Genomic DNA, 19,876 nt, shown 5'->3' with positions numbered 1-19,876 from the left:
TCTACCACATTGAGACAGATGGCACATTACTTGAATTTGTTTGCCTTGCACCAACTTGAATTGAATGATTAGAAGCCATTAAATATTGGGCAATGTCAGTCATGCCCTTCTCTCAGTGCCAGAAATGCATCGTTTGGAAACCCCTTAAGCTCTGAAAGTACTCTGTGAAGTTGACTCAGTCCTAATAGCTGTTGATTCGTCTCTTCCAGATCACTACACACAGGTCCTACACTGCAAGCACGAGTGTGTGAGGGATTTAGCCACACGTCCCGGACGTCTCTCGCCAATGGAGAACTATCTGCCCCTTCACTATGACTACCTGCAGTTTGCCTATTTCCAAGGTAAACCACAACTCCAGACTTATTGTTCACTTATAAACTCCTGAAACTTCAGGTTAATTATTCATTTATTAACCTCTTAAATTTGAGGCTTATTATTTACTCATGAATCCATAAAACTAAGCTTATTATTGTGTGAATAGCCCCAGAAACTGCAGGCTTTTCATTTATTTATTAATTCTGGAAACACCAGGCTTATTATTCAGTTATTAACTGCTGAAACTCCATGCATAGTGTTCACTTAATAACTCCAGAAACTACATGCCTTATTATTTACTTATTAACCCTAAAATTCCTGACTCATTCATCATTTTTAGGGTTGTTATTAGTTTATTATTATTGTTATTTTCTTACTAACCCCCAAAGGGTTCAAGCTTTGTTCACTTATTAATCCCTGAAACGTTAAGCTTAGTATTCACTTCACAACCTGTCAGTGTAGACGTCAGTTTTGTCCTCCACTTCCTAAAAGCAGGGGGCTCGGAAATGAGCTGTTGAACTGGTAAGTCACTCAGATTGCTGAGCCAACAAAGTGTGTGTGTGTTGGAGCCTGTCGAGTGTCTTGGAGCTGCCTGTTATTTCCACTATCTCAGCTCCGTCTGCTCTGCTATGGTCACTGGGCTGGAATGTGAGTGTTTCAGTATAACATGTGTGTGATATGCTTCCAGAGACCCCCACATACCCTTAAGGAGAGCTGGCTTACCGCCCTGTGGGAAAAGTGACCTTGCAGACACTGAGTGGATACACACACTGCCTGTTAAAGTGAACAACATGTGCATGCTAAATCAATGCTGACCTTACCCACTGTCTTATTCATTCCCTCTCTCTCTTTTATTCTCTATCCCTCTGTCTGTCTTAATCTCTTATTCTCTCGCTTTCTCGCCCTCTCTTTGTCTTTCTCTTTCTGCTCTCCCTCTCTTTCAGTGAATAAAATTGAGGAGGCTCTAGCCTGCGCTCTGACCTACCTGCTGTTTCATGAAGGAGCAGAGTTCATGACTGAAAATGTGGAGCATTTCAGAGAGATGGCAGGACAGGATGGTCAGCCTCGCCTGGTGAGAAACTTTATTCTGTCTCACAGGATGCAGCTGCGCAGTAAAGGAATGCTGGAAAAGCTGAATAAATATAGCTAAGTCATGACAATGAGAGCATAGAAGTGAGATACGAACAGAACACATTAATACATGGAGATTTAAAATGTTGCATGTCAAACATCATATGGAACCTGATCTGTATTGGTTTCAGAATGAAGAGTACCAATACCCAGCAGTGTAGCATACGATGGAGACATGTTCATTGAGCACATCTCATTGGTTTTAGAAAAAAAAGGAAATCTTTCCAGTTCATCATTCACATAAGCTTATTTCCATTGACCAGCTCAACTACTATTTTTGGCAATTTAGCAGACGCTCTTATCCAGAGTGACTCACAAAAGTGCTTCAGTATTTACTCAAAAATAACCTTCGCTAGTCTGCGTTTGAAGACAGCAAGCGACTCTGCTGTTCGGACACCCAGGGGAAGTTCGTTCCACCACTTCAGTGCCAGAACAGAGAAAAAAAAGCCTGGACGCTTGTGTTCCGTGAATTTTAAGGGATCGCGGGTCAAGCCGAGCTGTACTTGAACATCGAAGGGCTCTTGGTGCAGATCGGCTTTTGAATACTAGACTTCTCATGTACCACTGAGTCCAGACTGAAGCATTAAACCACACCCACATTTAGCTGTATCATCATCATCGTTATTATTATTATTATTATTATTATTATTATTATCCTACATTTCCTCTTTACTTGCTGACCACTCATTCAGCATAGTCTAATCTGCTGACCTGGGAAAAAAAACCCTCACAATCAAAATCAGACCGTAAGAAAGCACAGTTCATATATTCACCAAATCCCTGGAAACAGAAAGCCTATTATGCACTGTAAGGGCACGCCACTTTCCCCCATGTTCATTACAGAGCAAGTGGCTTGGCTGAGCCTCTAGCGAAAAACCCAAGCAGCGCTTAGCTCATTCTGCAGTGGCCCACTTGCATTTTTCATTCATGCTCAGCGATTCTTTCCATTTCTCAAGCTCTCAGAGGCTAACTGCCTGCTTTACAGCACCTCTGTTCTGACAGGGGGAGGGAGGGAGGCCTGCCAATGAGCTCTGCAGTTGAGAAGTAGAGAAGGAAACACAGGGTAGCTCCTGTTGAAATATCATAGAATCCCGGTTTTACAGTTGTTTACATTACTGTCGCGAGAGGGGAAAATTTCCCCAAAGCCACAGCCACTACTGGCTGCTCCAGTTTCATAACATTCACAATAGCAGTCTTTTACCCCCTCACCGCCAAAAGAGGGTTCAAATTGACCCCTAATTTAGCCTCGGCATCTCTTAAAGAAGCGTGCGGCCTAGCTCTTCTTGGAAAGTTCCAGTAGTGAAAAGGGGGGGGGGGGGTTGGCATGAGAAAAGGGCACCAGGCTTTTCTGACGTAGTAGATGGGGATAGGGATGCACCAGTCCAACGTGTTCTGTCCTGAGGCCAATTTTTTTTTATTTTCACTGTGTGGAATTGCTTGGGATTTGCAGTCGCGATTTAACGTCAAGCAGCAAGCGACACTGCAGCAACTGAAGTGAAGTGGGGTTCGAAACCTAAGGGTGTGGATTGGCTCCAACAAATCCTTCGGACAAATTGTAGACACTGCGGTCCAAGGTCCCCAGCTTCTGCTCCCTAAACTTTCAGTAGTGTTTGTGGCATTTTCGTTTCTATTATGAACTGTGCTGCTGAACAGGGAAGAATTAGATTAGTTATTGTAATGATTTAATTAAAAAAATTTCATCTTAAATTTAGTGATTAAATACACATATTTACTAATACATGTACAGTGTAGTACTACATTTTCTTGTCCGGAGCTGGACCTTGTACACGCCCAAATGCGGCAACACAAGGGACAAACTTGTGTGAAAGCAGGGGACGTAAGGATGCAGCTAGTTCAAGCACTTTTTACAGCAGATGTTGTCACAAATCAGTCTTACGGAAATCCAGGTCAAGACCCCCAAGTGATTAAGCGATAATGGCAGAAATACTCCCTCAGAGCGAGAAGAAGAATCCTTGAACCCGTCGTCCTCTGGTCGACACCAGATAACACAATAACACAGCAAATGCATGAAACGCTGACTAACTAACAGATACCACTGAAACCAGAGACCAGTGTTAGAAGTCAGTGGAATTGTGATTAGATCTATAATAAAGTCATATTAATTTGAATGTATAAAGTACTATATAATTAGCTTTGTTGGTAGTAATGGTTTTAGTAAAAGTCTATGGAGGGACCAGTCTTCTAATGGGAATGAATGGAGCATGCCGGTGTGGCTCGGTCGTAGGGAGAATGGCGCATGCAGGCAACTCAATGCAGGCAGCCAGGACTCCCAGTCAACATTTACTCAACACCAGCACCAGCCCAGACAGGAGGGTGGTTCTACTTGGCAGAAAGAAAAACACAGGTGTTTGATTGTTTTTAAGGTGACTAGGTACAATATGAGTCAGAGGGCAGACAGTGACTCCAGCAGGCCTCACTGTAACAGCCTAGCTAGAAAAGGAGAGCCAGAAGGAAGCACACTCTTGGGGATTCCTCGAGGCATCAGCAGCCCTAAGCCACCACCTCTTTACTATGGAAGAGAAAATAATAAAATAATAACAGTTAAAATAAATATATGACAAAGTAGGCTACTGGAGAATGTGCTGTTACAGTGTTATAATGACTGTGACTAAAGAAAATAGTATTTTCTGTGGATTGGTCACATCTGGCTAAAGTCTGGTACATTTAATTAGGTCAGCATCGGTGCCTATAAGGATCCAGAATATCAGATCTAGCACTTTCTCAATTTTGTAAAAACATTTTAATAGGTATTCATCAAAATGAAGCTTCCATTAAAATTATTATTACCACATTGGTAAATTCATCCATATTAAAAGGGACGAGGTGTCAGGTGGAAAAAACAACTGTAACGTTAAGACCCTGTTCTTTTCTTCTCTGTATCTGTAGGAGGCTGTGCAGTATATACAGAGGCACAAGCAAGAGCTGGAGCTGCTCTTCATTGGCACTGAAAACATGGGAGTGCCGTACACTGAGGGGGTGAGTGCATTTCACTGAGCACTGAAAGCACTGTTTTATAGCTAAATGCGCTGATCAGCCATTGCATTAGCACCACAGACAGGTGAAGTGAAAAATATTGATTACCTTCGTCTACAGTGGCATCTGTAGAAGGGCTGGATATATTAGGCAATAAGTGAACAGTCAGTTCTTGAAGGTGATGAAGGTGTTAAAAGCAGGAGAAATGGGTAAGCGTAAGAATCTGAGCCACTTTGACAAGAGCTGGGTCAGGACATCTCCAAAACATCTGGCAGGTCTTCTGGTGTGCAGTGGTCAGTATATATCAAAAGAAATGGTCTAATGAGGGATAGTCGGTGAACCGGCAACAGGGTCATGGGCAACTAAGGTTCACTGATGTGATCCATAGAGGCCAGGACATGTCCTGTAATGACACTTTCAGAGGTAATGCCTCGAATGGTCAGATTTGTTGTCTGCAGCACAAGGGGATCTCAATATTAGACATGCTAATGTTCTGGCTGATCTGTGTATTTGTTCTTTAACATACTACATACTGAAGTAGAATGATTAGCCTTGAAAATCTCATTAGTATGATGTGAACATAAACGGCTTTATGAAAATCTGACTATGATTTGAACTTGTCAGCAGGTAGTTGCACATAGTGAAGCAGTAACAGGTTGACCCTGTCAATGTTGTATATTTAATTAGAGTGGGCTGAGAGAAGCAGCAGGTGCTTCAGTGAGCTCCAAAACCGTAAACCTTGCCTACAGCGCCCCCTTGTGAGGAGAATTATTGACCTTTCGGCTGCTGCAACAACACAATGCTAGTGGCAAGTCTGCCCTGTAAAGCCTGTAAATGGATAATGGCGTATGCAGGCCGCAGATATGGAGTGTATGTTCTTAATCTTAATTTTCTTTTGTTTCTGTGTTAGAACTACTGGAACAGCCTTGGAGGACGAGACGATGCAAACCGGTATAGACCTCTGCTTCATTCATCATAGAGAAGATTGTGAACATAAAACTGTGCATGTAAAATTATCATCTACATACATGTATTGTTTCAAAGGAGATCATCAACAGGCTGATCGTGTGATTAAATAATGGAAATAATAAAAATAATCATTACAATTATAGAGATATAATAGTAACATTATTTTTACTAGCCGTAGTGAATGCTGGATGATTATTCATGAGTAAAGAATTAATAGAATTAAAACAAGCTGTCTACAGCAGGAAGTAAATGTCAGTAGGAATACCCATGCCTTTGTGTCTTGCTTGTTGCTTTCAGAATCCCCTCTGGAACAGACGGCTGGATGGAGTACGTGCCCATCTCAGAAAAAAAGAACACCTCATTAACTCTGGTTCAGGAGCTTAGGGAAGGTGAGTGGGTGCTCTAGTATTGCATTGGTGATGTAGATGTAGCTGTCTGTAGCTGTGCTTTGCAGCATGAAAGAGTGAACCACTGGAGAGCTGACTTGCATCCGAAAGAGAGAGCGGTACGCCGCCTGGCCGCCAGAGAGAGCGGTACGCCGCCTGGCCGCCAGAGAGAGCGGTACGCCGCCTGGCCGCCAGAGAGAGCGGTACGACGCCAGGCAGTCAGAGAGAGCAGAACGCCGTCTGGCAGTCAGAAAGAGCCTTACACTGTTACATGCAAATATACAAACACATAAAGTTATATAGCGCAGTACCAGGTGTGCTGAGTCCAGAGTAGCAGTGATAGTGACGCTGTTCTCACTTGTACGAGTCAGTGGAGCATCACAATGATTTTGAAGCTGACAAAAGGCTAAAAAAACTACATAGTGTTGCTTTAATGTGTGTAATTGTGTAATGATGATCTATTGGCTGACAATGCAGTACAATTCAGCAGTACTTTTTGTGATTGTATATTTTGTCTGGACAGGAGGGCCTTTACTGTATGACAGTGTTCATGTGGTGAAGAATTCAATGGCTCTTAATGGAACCCAGAGAGTTGTCTTTGATGATGTCATTTCTGAAGACGAGTGTTCTGAGCTGAAGCATCTGGCACATGTAAGTATTTTGCGGCTATGTAAAGCTGCTTTGTGACAGTTGTAAAAAGCGCTATACAATTAAATTTGACTTGACTATAAAGCCCCCAACCTTTAGCTAGCTGAGAAGCTAGAAGGGTATAAAACCCTCAGCCTCTCAATCATTGGGCTGCAGAGCAGTGCTGTGGTCTCTAATGGAGCTTCATCGTATTTTTTGTTCAGAATCAGTCCGTAATCACTCCCTGATCTCACTAATGCTCTCGTGGCTAAATGCAAACAAGTCTTTACAAACTCTTGTGTAAATCCTTCTTATTATGGGCTGTAACTGCAACAAAGTTGCACAACCTCTTTGTTTCTCTGAAGGATTGATTAAATATACTTGTATACTATATACTAAGTGTTGGATGGTGACTGTAAATACTGGGCTTCCTTAAAGGGGAGCTGTGGAAGTGATTAAGCTGACGCACGTTAAATCACAGCTTATTGCTTATTTGTATTTACTATTAAATGTAACAAATATTAATGTTTTTACTAAACAAGCAAACATTTGCTACCTATTAAATAGTTTTAAATATGATTTTCTCATACGCCTAGTGAGGGCGAAGCACTGACTGCTTGTAGTTGAAGAAAGGAGGCCAACTACAGTTAGAAAATGCTTGCCACAAGTGACAGGAAGGAAACAAAATACTAGTTACCTAGAGCTGTTGTCATCTGGTCCACCTAAAAACCACAGCTACTCACCTCAATAACAAGTATCGCAACTTACAAATGCATTTAGCCAACTCGCTGTCACTTATAATGATAAGGGGCCCCGGGTGGTCCAGCGGAGTAAGGTGCGTGCTGTCACTGTGATCAAAGGGGTTAAATACGGGTAATTGGTAATTGCCGATCTAAATTGGGGAGAAAGCAGGTAAAAACTCTGAAATAAAATATTTTTAAAAATACTAATAAAAATACAAAATATTCTATTTAAAATTTAAAGCAATTCTGATGTTCTGTGTGCTGAGGTAATGGGAATAGTAGCTTAACATAGAGGACCAGAAAGTATAAAATGCACAGAGGAACAGCCTGGATAGCTCTAGCTTGCTCAAACCAGTAGCAATGTAGTCCAGGAAGTTGGAATAAAATCCATGCCATGTCTGCCTCTGAAGGTGGGAAGTTATGAAGCTGTGTCTGTAACCCTTGAAGTGTCTTCTTTGTATCTACTTCTTTCTGAAGTGTTGAATGCTCTACTCCAACAATTACTAAGCAAATACTAAGAATTTTCTTGAAAGCTCCACAGTTGGTGTCTTGGACTCAAAAGCTTGCCAAACAAAGCAGCAGTAACCAAAGGGGTTAAGCCTTAGAAAAAGCCCACCGATTGAGGTTTATTTGGCAGAGTAATGAGAACACCCTGTCTTAAACAATTCTGTTGCAGTCAGACAAAAATCATGTATCTCCATTTTTTCACTTTTTGACGCATTAGTCATCGATTTATGTTGTCAGAATTATATGATGACATTGACTTCCATTGAAAGTTAAGACTTTTATTTCCTTTCCTTTAACGTAACCATTTTGGCTTTAAACAGAGAGGATCTGTAGCCTGATATATATAGCCTAACTATAACAATTCTGCTGTCCTGTTTACCCTAGACCACGACCACTGCTGGGGATGGCTACAGAGGCAAGATGTCTCCTCACACACCAAATGAAAGATTTGAAGGGACAACTGTGCTCAAAACCTTGCAGGTGAATAAAATAAAGTCTCTTAATTCTGAGTCTTGAATGTGGATTTTGTTAGTTTCACACCTTTTAACTGTGATACGGCATTTGTGATTTGCAGTATGGTTATGAGGGACGCGTCCCTTTGAAAAGTGCCCGTCTCTTCTATCACATCAGTGAGAAGGCCAGGAAGATAGTGGAATCTTACTTCATGCTGAACTCCACCCTGCATTTCTCATACACTCATCTTGTTTGCAGAACCGCTATCTCAGGTATACTACATACTGTAGTAAACCACCACCACAGCTTAAAAGACAGATACGTGTGTGTGTGTGTGTGTGTGTGTGTGTGTGTGTGTGTGTGTGTGTGTGTGTGTGTGTGTGTGTGTGTGTGTGTGTGTGTGTGATTTTTTTTTAAGCTACTTTTTTTTCCTCACCCAAGGTCAACAGGACCACAGAAATGACCTCAGCCACCCGATCCATGCTGATAACTGTCTACTGGACCCAGAAGCCAACGAGTGCTGGAAAGAGCCTCCAGCCTACACCTACAGAGACTACAGGTAGAATCATCTGTTTCATATATCTCATACTGTCATGCTGTGGTAAGCAAACATGTCCCATATCCTGTATGTTTTGTCCTGTGGACAATCAAATCCTCAACAACTCCAGAATCTATTAGAAAGTTTTCGCTGGACACAGTTTATGGCATTGTACTGAGGTTAGGCAATTGTGGGTCAACATCCCTGACCCAAGTCTTAACCCAGGCTAAAACGGATTTCCAGTGGTGTTTTCCCATGTGCCATTCTCTGGCATATGGATCACTGAACTGTAGAAGTGTCATAGAAATACAGACGATCACTGTGATTTACTATAAAAATATACAGTGACAACAGTCTTAACTTTGTTTTTGTTTACTTATATCCTGTAGTCTTTTTTCACTTTCCATTGAACTTCTATGGCATATAGAAAACTTAATTTTGTCTCTTTCAGTGCACTGCTGTATCTAAATGGAGATTTTGAAGGAGGAGAGTTTATATTCACTGAAATGGACGCCAAAACTATCACGGTATGAAAGTTACTATCATTGTGCAATCCTGCACACAGGTAGCATTTGTGCCCTTGTTTAACCATCTTCTTCCTCTTGCAGGCATCTGTAAAGCCACGGTGTGGAAGGATGGTGGGTTTCTCCTCCGGTGGTGAGAACCCGCATGGTGTGCGCGCCGTCACCAGAGGGCAGAGATGTGCTGTGGCGCTCTGGTTCACTCTGGATCCTCTTTACAGGGAACTGGTGAGTCTTCTACAGCAACTAAATTCAGAGGGAATGCCATATTCATAGGCATCCTCACTGTGTAGCATGTGATGGTTGCTTAAGGTTTTTGTAAAAGAACAGTTTAAGTCTGATTAGCATTTAGCAGTGTATGATTCCATGTGAAGTTACTTTAAAAGACTGACCAGAACAGTCCAAAAAAGAGCATTGTGAGACAGCTCACACTAATATCATCTGATACTGTGATATATTGTGGATTTTGAGGCTTTTGCTTTAACATGGGGTTTTTTGTTATGTAATCACCTTTGGAGGTCACTTCAGTAGCCCAGGGTAAGCATGCCCATGACGCACTGTAATCAGATTTAGATCAGATTGTTCAAACCACATTCGCAGACAGTCAGAGACGCATTACGACCGCATTTAACATGTTTGTGGACACCCCTTCTAATGAGTGAATTCTGCTACTTTGAGTTGCACCCATTGCTGACACAGACGGGCAGTGCGTATACTCAGCTTGTCTAGTCCCTGTAGGGAAGTATTGTCAATAGAATAGGACCCTCTGGAGCAGAGTAACATGAACTTATTGACACCGTGCTTAATGCCAAGTGTGGTTTAGAGGGGAATAAAAACCCCCAGCATTGAGCTGCGGAGAAGTGGAACTGTGTTCTCTGGAATGATGGATGGTGCTCCATCCAATACTTTTGGGATGAGTAGGGGAGGAGGTGGGATCTAGTAAGAAGCTTTCCCTGAACAGTAGAGACAATTACCCCCACGAAAGCAAGATAAAACCTTTTAATATCCTTGATTTCGGTAGAAATGGTGAATGAGCATGTGTCCATATAGTGTAAACAGAATCCATTTTCCATTTCTAGTTATGCAAGCAAACAGAAATCTGTCAAAATCATTATGGTTACTTTTTTGATGATTGATTTAATGCTCTGAATCTAGCCAAAGTACATCCAGGTCTGATCCGGATCCTAAACTGTACAAAGTTTATCGGAGAACTTTATTTTTCAGATATGGATCACATGTTAATGCAAAATGTAAAAACATCCTCTTGGATTTTATTTTTGAAAGTTTTTGGACAGTACAGTTTATTTGTTCTTATGCAGAACTGTTGCTTTCTCTTCTTTATTTGGTGTCCTCTAACATCCAGGTCACCTAGAACAGGTCTCTTCAATTTTGAAAAATGAAAATTAGAAATGAAAAAAAATAAATATAAGCAGCTTCTCTGGACTACATCTACCAAAACGTTACAATTAAGATATTAAAGTAAATATTTAATATAAATATTTTCACAAGACTAATGTAACTTTGTTGGACTGAATTGCAGGAGAGACTGCAAGCTGATGAAGTGATTCAAGCCCTCAATACCCAGCATCAACAGAATCAAGGTCACATCAACCCCAAAGACGAGTTGTAGTCCAAGATCCGGTGGGAGAGGAAGCCTTTCGTTCAGAACAGTTCCTATTTATTTCATCAGAACACTTTTATTTTTGTACTGTTATGTTGTTTTAGGCTCTGAGAATATAGAATATTTTGTGCAGTCACTTTTTGTGTTTTTTTTTCCCCCTCTCCTTTCTAGTGACATGATGTGCAGTAGGGTTGGGGACTGAAGTCACTACTTTTAATAGTAGAATCCGAATTACAGCGGTACTACTGTGTACCGCTTTACATTAAACCAGTTTGGCCATGGGAACCCTTCTAACCTGAGCAAACACCTGCTCAAACACAAACTACACCTAAACGCTGAAAAGCATGGCATATTTGATATCTTGAAAGCCAAGTCTGACGATAAAGCATCCATTTTATTCTGCTGTTATTTCTCATTTTCTTCACTCAGTACACATAAACCACTGGGCCAGTGCTGGCCGGTGTAATGTTTAATACGGTCTTATGTACTGTAACTACAGTCTGTACTAGTAATAGTATACTACTGTAACAGTAGTAATAGTGGTAATACTGTAATACCGTTATGCCACAGGAAAATGCAGAGCGGAATTTAGTGCTGCGTATTTTAGCATCGAAAACAGCACTAACAAAAACAAGCACGCTCCATAACGGATCCCAGGCAGTTTTCGCTTCCACCTGATTTAAGGTAAACCCGCTCACTACTGCTGGCTAACACGATTATAGATGAGACCACATACACACACGGTCACGCTACACTAATGTTGAAAGCGGAAATGCTGTCTGAGGTAAAACTGCACTTCAACACATCCGCTGCTATGACTCTTAGGAAGGATATCACATGGGCGTCCTCACACTATGCCCAGGTGACCGATTGAAGGTTGTAGGGATGGTTTTGGGAGGGGAGCAGGGGATAGAGAGCAGTTATAGTTCACATGGTATATAAAATGTAAAAAATGAATAAGAAATGTTGAGATTCAGACGTTTGGAGACGTAACCGAAGTTATGTTTTGGTGCCGAATTACAGGTACAGGTACAGGTAGCGGTACAGGTATTGGTTTGAATGTGAATGGTACCCAACCCTAATGTGCAGTGTGGTCAGTATGATGAGTTGAAACTGTGCTTGTATCTTTTGGAAGCAAACACAAGCATCTGTTCGCCTGTAGAGCATCGTAGCCGTTCACAATTGACTGTGCAGTTTAAATCACATCACAGAATTTGGAGATTTGAGTATTATTTTATTATATATATATATATAAATATATATGACATATTATACAGATTAATATACAGAAATTATCAAAATCAGAAGCTGACTATGGGCATTTTCAGGATTTTGAGCTTACTGTACATGCTTTAATATGTAATTTAATTTTTTTTCAACCTTGCACCCTCATTATTTAGAGCACTGTAACTGTGTGTTTTTGTGTGTTTTTGTTTTTCTCTTGTTTCAGGATGATATCGGTTCAGTTGTCCTGTGAAAGTAGATATAATTAATTGTTTACAGCAGTACTGACTCAACATTATGGTCTGTTCTGATCACAAACAATCCACCAAAGCATGTGTCAGCATTTATTGTTAGAACCTTTTTAATAAAAGATGTTATTTATTCCTGTTTCAAGGAATTTGAGCTTAACTGTGGCATACAACAGTCCTTTCCTTTCAAATGTACACTCTCCTATAATTACAAAAGAGACCTCTGTGGGCAATCTGTGGAGGCGCTGTTGGCACTGTTCTTTTAAGACGGCATTTCAAGGGGTTTACTGTTTAACTGAGCTCATGATTTTGATAAGGAGGATGGCCACCTTTATGTCATTGATATTTAATGTTACAAATATTTATGCTTTACCTAATGCAAATGAGATTTGTAACTGTGTTTTTGTTTTTATTAAAGATTTAACTATGTGTCTGATTTATGTTGGCTTTCATTTGCAATCTTACAAAGGATCCACAAAAGATCTTATAATTTTATTATAATCATTGTGAATCTATTTAGTGCTTCAACTATTAAACTGTCTGCTTTGTGATTGGCTAATTGAATGCTGTGCCTGGACTGGGTACTTGAATCTGCAATATGATTGGATAGTGGAATCTTGGCTTCCCATTAGCAAAGTCAATCTCTAGCACCAATCAAGTTCCACCCTTACACTCTGATTTGCTAGGCAATTGACTTCCTGAATTTGCAACCTGATTGAGTTGTTCAGCTTTGATTGGCAACTCGAATCTCATCTTCTGATCGGCTAGTTGAATGTTGCACTCTGATTGGCTACACTTTTAGAAAAATAAAAGTGCTTGAAATGATTCTTTGAGCGATGTTCGAGAAGAAACATCATGTGTGTGATAGAGATACGTGAGTGTGAAGAACTTTTAAAGGTCTAGAAAACCGCCACTTCAATCTAAAGGTTCTTCTCACTCACACCTGCCTCTCAGTGGCGGAGTTAACTGGTTAAGCCTCTATTGTCCTCCAGTCTCAAGTGTTTTGGCATTAGACTCATAGATCTGGGTGTTTTCCCAAGCTCTTGCACAATTCAAAAATAAGGCCAGTGATCGGCCGACCTCTCTCTCACTGTTAGATCTTGCTGATATTGCTCCACTGCCATGAGTGTAGCAGCTACTCACATGCTAAAGTTCAAGTTCCTGTTTGGTTTGACTATCTCTACATCTCATCTGCCCCCATTTCTACAATACTGTACACTACTTTATGATAATTTTCAATGGTCATTGGAAGTCCCTGCCAACTGCATACACAATCAAGAAAATGCATTTTCCATTGCAAGGCTGTTGCCATTGAATGACTGAGGCTGCACATGGGATACACTTTATTGTTATCATTAGGGATTAACAATGTTCAACCATAACAATTATCATACAGCCATTGATATAAAATATTGGCACCCCTGCACCAGATACTTTAGGATGTTTATTTCTTTCAGCATTGAAACCCACAGGAAAAACGATCGGATATCATTCCATAAAGAACTGCAGAAATTGACTGGCCAAACTTGTTAACTTTTTCAAAACTAAGAAATCATTGGATTTCAACCATTCTTTAATATAATTTGGAACAATGTTGGGTGCTAACATGTAGAACAGTTTGTATCTGTGTACCACACTGAGAACACGGAGAACCGAAAGAAGAGCAAAAATGTGGAAAAGTTTGGCTAAGTCCATCTCTAGAAATCGCCATGTTCCTGTGTCCACTGTGCACAACGTCATTAAGAAGTTTGCAGCCCATGCCGCTGTAGCTAACCTCCCTGGACGTGGACGGAAGAGTATGTATAGATGATAGAAGATTGCAGGAGATTGAAAAACAAAGAAGGATTGTTTGTATGGGGACTAATGAAGCTCAATCAACTTCCAAACTAATTCAAGCTGACCTGCAGACACAAGCTACAACAGTGACAGCTCGCACTGTTTGTGGCCATCTGAATGAATATGGGTGCTATGGTAGGCAGACGGCACAGAGACTTTAACAACCCAGTTTGGAGTTTGCCAGATCTTACCTAAGGAAGCCACAATCATTCTGGGACAATGTCATGTGGACAGATGAGACCAAGACAAAGCACATTATTGTACCATTTACAGGAAGAAAACATGGTGGGGGTTCAAAGTAGCTTAGCATAGCCACTATTCTGTTACCCTTGAGCTTGTGAACTATGCTCTCAACTGTGCAAGATGATCTCTTCTTTTTGGACTTTCCATATTTCCATATTCTTATAGTCAACACACCCATAGCCAGTCCAGGTATTTGGGGTGTTTTATCTCAAGCACACCTGGTGCAACTAATGAAGCTCACCTAATTTGCAAATATGGGATTCTATTCAGGCGTTGAATAATTCTGGTACTGCAGTTGTCTTTAAGTGGCAACCAAATTTGCAATGAGAGTTGAATAATTCTGACAGTTAAGATTAGTATGAAAACCATGTTAGTCTAAGCTGGTCTGTGCTGGTCTGGTGATTGCTATGATCTGGTAAAACCGAATTCAGCTTCCCATCGTTTGTGGTAATCACTGCAATGTGCACACATTTTGTTGTGCAATCACTTCCCTTGTTAGCTGTTTCGCCCTCAGGGTATTGAATATCACCACACAGGAACCTGCTTAACTGACTTCTCAGATGAATATCATTAGAAGACATTGTGTCAGTTTACTTTCATTTCTGTAGGTGTGGCTACTCTGAAGACCTGTATTTTGCCAGCTGTGGATCTTTGCTAATTGCTCTAGTCAGACCAGGAGCTTCTGGATTTGGCTTTTCTCAGACAGAGGAATGGGCTGGTTTTGCAACAGGACCTTTCTACTGGTCTTCACAGGTCAGGTATACTGTACTCAATTTAGCTATGCAATGCTTATGCAAGAGAAAAGTGAATAATCATGTAGTTTGGGCTAACACAGATGAACAGCAACACAGTCAAGTTACTGTTCCAAGTAGTTCCTTAACACTTCCCACTTCCATCAACCAAAAAAACTTTCATACAATGGTCCTGTAGAGTATTTTATAGCAGCAATGTTAATATTAGCGGAATAGAAATAATGTTGCTGTAAAAAACAAAAAACATCAATTTCAGCAGTACTCTAGCACATGGCAATTATGGATCATTTAACACATACCTGTGTAGTATAATCCCACAATATCGATCTTATTCCTTATTTCTGCTTTAGATCAAATTTACTACATTGTTGTAATCACATAATCAACACGCATTGTGCAGGAGCAACACATTTGTGTGTTCATTTGTGTAAAACTATCACTGTGTTAAAATGAATGATTCTGAAATCAATGTGTCATTCTCTGAGCAAACTGACTAAATGTGTTAAAATCTATAACGCATCTCTTTCAGGAGTGTAAAATTATGTTGAAGGAATTGTTGTATTTTATTCTATTGATTTCTATTAGCCCTCTTCAGAATTTTAGTTATTCTTGTTTCCCGCGGTTTATTTTGAGTCCTTCTCTACTCTTTTCCACAGTGGGAGCAGTAATTAAGAGCTCAATCCAGGACACAAAACTTGAACCTGTGGTACCAGCAATAGTTGAAGTGTGCTCTGGAGCCAATGCTACCATCAACTGCACTTTCTCAGGTTCTGGAGACCTGAAAGTGAAATGGTTTTTCAAATCTGATTCCAGTGAAAAATCTTTTATAGACTTTCATAAAAGTCAACATTACCATCATGAAAGTGGAGAAACTTGGTCAGAGCTGACTATTCTAAAAGTTACGCTCAATGACAGTGGACTGTATTTTTGCGAGGTTACACAGGACATCCCTCGACTTGTAACGGGCCTCAGCAATGGATCTCAGTTAAACGTAGTTGGTAAGTACCGTTATAATCAGGTAACATTTCAGTGGGGATTTAGGTCATGTGAAAGATTACAGCACAGCTGACAGAGTATGATATAAAAAATGTATCCAAATTCAAAATATAAAGACAAAATGATACTTTAAGGCCTCTGAAATTTCTAAAATGCTTTTTAAGTTTTTTTCCTTACTAAGGTTTATTTAATTAACTTAGAATTGTTCATTCAACATTAGACTCCCAATAAAATACTGGATAGTAGTATTTACTGGTAGTAAATACTGGATAATAGTACACTTAGGTGGTGGAAAGAAAAAACTTTGAGCTCTTACATTTAATTGGCTTGATTTGCATAATTTTGACAAAACCTCATCTAAACAAAATAATGAGAGGACAATAATCTCATACAGATACACAATAAATACAAGGAGTCCACTCTATATCATCTATTACAACATCCATAAGTATCTGAAATGGACTTGGGCCATTACAAAGACCAAAATTCAAATGCCCCATACCTTATATGTGCAGTTTTGTGTTTATCCTTTGAGCGTACTTACATTTATATTTACAAGGCATTTAGTTAACTTCAAGCACTGCCCAGAGTTTCAGAACCTGCTGAGGAATAAGTGAACGTGCTGAGTATTTTTATCTTGTACTGCTTGTTTTGTTCTTCTCTATTCTCTTTTTTACAGTGAGAGCAGTATTTAGGAGTGAAGACATGGACACAAGAAGTGAACCTCTGGGACGGGCGACAGTTGAAGTATGTTCTGATGCAGCCGTCAAATGCACTTTTCCAAATCATTTTAGCGGCTTCGAAGTGAAATGGTTTTTCAAATCTGATTCCAGTGAATCTATGATAGACTTTCACAGTGAACATTACCATCACGAACATGGAGAGACTTGGTCAGAGCTGACTATTCTAAAAGTTGCGCTAAATGACAGTGGATTGTATTTTTGCGAGGTTACGCAGGACATTCCTCAATTTGGGAAGTGCCGCAGCAATGAAGCTCAATTAAACGTAATTGGTAAGTCCTTTGTGCAGTCTTGCATATGGTTAAAAATCTCCTGAACTTGAAGTTGAACTATGAATAGGGTTTCTTATATAACAGACTTCAACTTTTTTTATGCATTGCATTTATTCAATGCAAGACACTTTTATATTAATTATATTATTATTCCCTTTTTTGCAATTATCTGCAATAATCAATGATGACTATTAAATGTAATCATATCTCAAAAATATGTATCCCTATGTTATTTATGTCCTTGCGTTAAAGAGTTATCCTTTAAGACACATCAGAACACAACACTTCTCAGGCCTTTGGCACTCCACGGTTGTGTGTCCACTGGAAGCTTTTGTCGAGGTCTGTATTAGTTTTTATAATTTATAATATATTACACATATTTTGTGTTTTTCTCTACTCTTTGAATGCAGATCTGAAGCAAAACATAAGCTTGATTTTTTCTCCCTAAGTGAAAGCTTTAAGTGCTGCTGGTGGTTTTCCAGGTCTTGCATAATTGTTAGTTGTTAAAAGTCTCATTTATAAGACTGTTGCACCACACTTCTGTAGGCAGTTGGATTATCTTATATGTAATTTCCTCAAAATGATCTCCTGAAAAATGAATAACTTGTGCTTAATAGTCATTTGAGTTGGAAATGAAATAAATAAAGTGTTGCCTTTGACATTTGCACAGTACTCCCCATAGTGCCATATAGAGAGGGTGGTCTTCAGCATGATGGAGGTGTTCTACATTATTGTAATATAACATTTTGTATTTGTTTGTCCTCCTTTAATCTTTCTTTCTTTAATCCACAGCCTCTGAGGCTCCACAATGTGTCTCTGCTGCTTGGCTAATATGGTCAGGCTGTGCATTGGCATTTGCAGTTCTGGTAATAGCCACAGCTGTCATATGGAGAATGAAGAGAGCAGGTACTACATAAAACTAAATCTATTCAGATAATACTTTGTGACCATATGCACTGAGACAGACAGAGAGCCTTATACTGCAGCAAACAAGTAGCACTGTCAACCCAGGGCCTCACAGACTGATTACAGAACTTTAGAAACAAAACTTGGCAGCACAAACAGTCAGGAGGTATGATCGCTGAACATGGTGGCAATTTTGAGAAATCAGTCGAGAACAGGGCTGCAGGGGTGGTTTGTGGTTGTGAAGGCTCAGATGTACATGCAGATGTCACTTTCCGATTAGACTGGGCGCCAGGGTGTCTATCTGTGGTCACAGTGCTGCAGCGAGTGAAAGCAGACCCTTCTTCATTTTTAGACCCTTTTCTTTGCAATGTGCAGAACTGTCCATTTGATAAAAAAATAACTAATAAATGTGCATGTTTTTTTTTAAGACCCCGTTTATGAAAACATAAGGATATGTGCAAAGAAGGACTGCTCACCACTGCTCCTCATGAAAACGGAAAACAGTAAAGCATCTCAAGAAACAGATACTCTGAAATCACATGCATGTCATCCCAAATGTGGACAAGTGAATCCTGAGATCTTCTGAGAGAACAGTCCCTCCTGAACATCCTAACCAATACTTGTTTATCACTATTGCTTTTCTCTTTCGATTATATGTGATGTACTGTACTCAATTTGATGGCTGTATGCATGTATATAGGTACAGTTGCAATGGACATTACTCAACCCATTGCAAATTAGGGTTCTTAGCTAAAGAAAAACTTGCAGCTGTTTACAATAAACCAATCAAATAAAAGCAGTTTAAATAGGTCAATACAACCAATGTAACAAGTGGTTTTTCCAAACTCAACAGAAAATTCTACTTTAAATGACGACTGCAGTTAAAGAATCATTCACCCCATCAGGACAAGCGTATTTATTACTTAGTAGAGCTCAAGTTTTGATTCCTCGCTCCACAGACCACAATCCAAAACTTCTGTGAAGCAATAAAAACAAAACTGGGCCTATGGATCAGCAGTATGTCTAGAGGAGGAAGAATGAAGCATACACTGAAAAGAACACCCTTCCTACACTGAGGCATTGTGGTGGCTCTGTGATGCTCTAGGGCTGCTTTGCTTCTTCTGGAAATCCTCAGAGAATATGTTGTGCCTTCTGTGAGAAAGCCGAAGCATGGGCAACTTTGGACCTCCCGATAGGGCAATTATTCCAAGCATACCTCAAAGTCCACCAGGGCTTGGTTTCAGAAGAAGTCTGGAGTGGTAGTCACAGTCACCTGACCTGAACCCCATAGAAAATTTTGGGTGAGATTTGAAGAAGAATCTATTAGTGAACTGAAGCCCATTGCCCATATGTAATGGGCTAAGATTCCTCAGGAACGCTGCCAGAAGCTGGTGCCTGGCAAAGCATCACGCCCGCAGCAGGCCAAAACAGCAAAAGTACTAAAGATGCTTGTGGTGAAGGGGTTGAATAACTCTGAAACTGCAGTCATCAGTAAAAGTGTTTTGTGTTGAATCTGGAGAAAGCTTTTGTTCTATTGGTTATGTTGAGTTATTTAAATTGGTCTTGTTTGATTGGTTTATTGCACACAGCTGAGCAAAACGAGTTTGTACATTTTGTTAATGAACTTCATTTGCACTCTGTGGTTTGTATGGATATTATGCCTGTATGACTGTGATCATGTTTATGATTTTGCATACAATATCTATTCACTGTTATGAATGAGAATTATCTGCCTCTTTGCTCTTTATCCTAACAGTGACCATACAAGTGACCATAAGGCCTCATCGAAACATCTTCAGGTGCCACCAATACAGGCATCCCCATTTTCAAAGTCAATTTAGGTAACACATGATA

At 40.1% G+C, this 19,876-nt stretch overlaps 1 protein-coding gene across 1 annotated transcript in view; it reads left to right on the top strand.

Moving 5' to 3' along the window:
• The window catches only part of p3h2 (prolyl 3-hydroxylase 2), a 58,597-nt gene extending 45,884 nt beyond the window's left edge, over window positions 1-12,713 (top strand). Inside the window, exons 4-15 of the mRNA XM_072660761.1 lie at window positions 210-341; window positions 1,260-1,387; window positions 4,354-4,443; window positions 5,351-5,391; window positions 5,707-5,798; window positions 6,319-6,446; window positions 8,057-8,152; window positions 8,247-8,397; window positions 8,567-8,684; window positions 9,115-9,190; window positions 9,272-9,412; window positions 10,725-12,713. Of these exons, the coding sequence (XP_072516862.1) occupies window positions 210-341; window positions 1,260-1,387; window positions 4,354-4,443; window positions 5,351-5,391; window positions 5,707-5,798; window positions 6,319-6,446; window positions 8,057-8,152; window positions 8,247-8,397; window positions 8,567-8,684; window positions 9,115-9,190; window positions 9,272-9,412; window positions 10,725-10,814 (1,283 nt within the window). The 3' untranslated portion in view covers window positions 10,815-12,713. The remainder of the gene's footprint in view (window positions 1-209; window positions 342-1,259; window positions 1,388-4,353; window positions 4,444-5,350; window positions 5,392-5,706; window positions 5,799-6,318; window positions 6,447-8,056; window positions 8,153-8,246; window positions 8,398-8,566; window positions 8,685-9,114; window positions 9,191-9,271; window positions 9,413-10,724) is intronic.
• Window positions 12,714-19,876: the final 7,163 nt, after the last annotated feature.

Source organism: Salminus brasiliensis, chromosome 17 (genome assembly GCF_030463535.1).
Source record: "Salminus brasiliensis chromosome 17, fSalBra1.hap2, whole genome shotgun sequence".
Taxonomy (NCBI): domain Eukaryota; kingdom Metazoa; phylum Chordata; class Actinopteri; order Characiformes; family Bryconidae; genus Salminus; species Salminus brasiliensis.
This window is presented reverse-complemented; position numbering and strand designations above follow the sequence as displayed.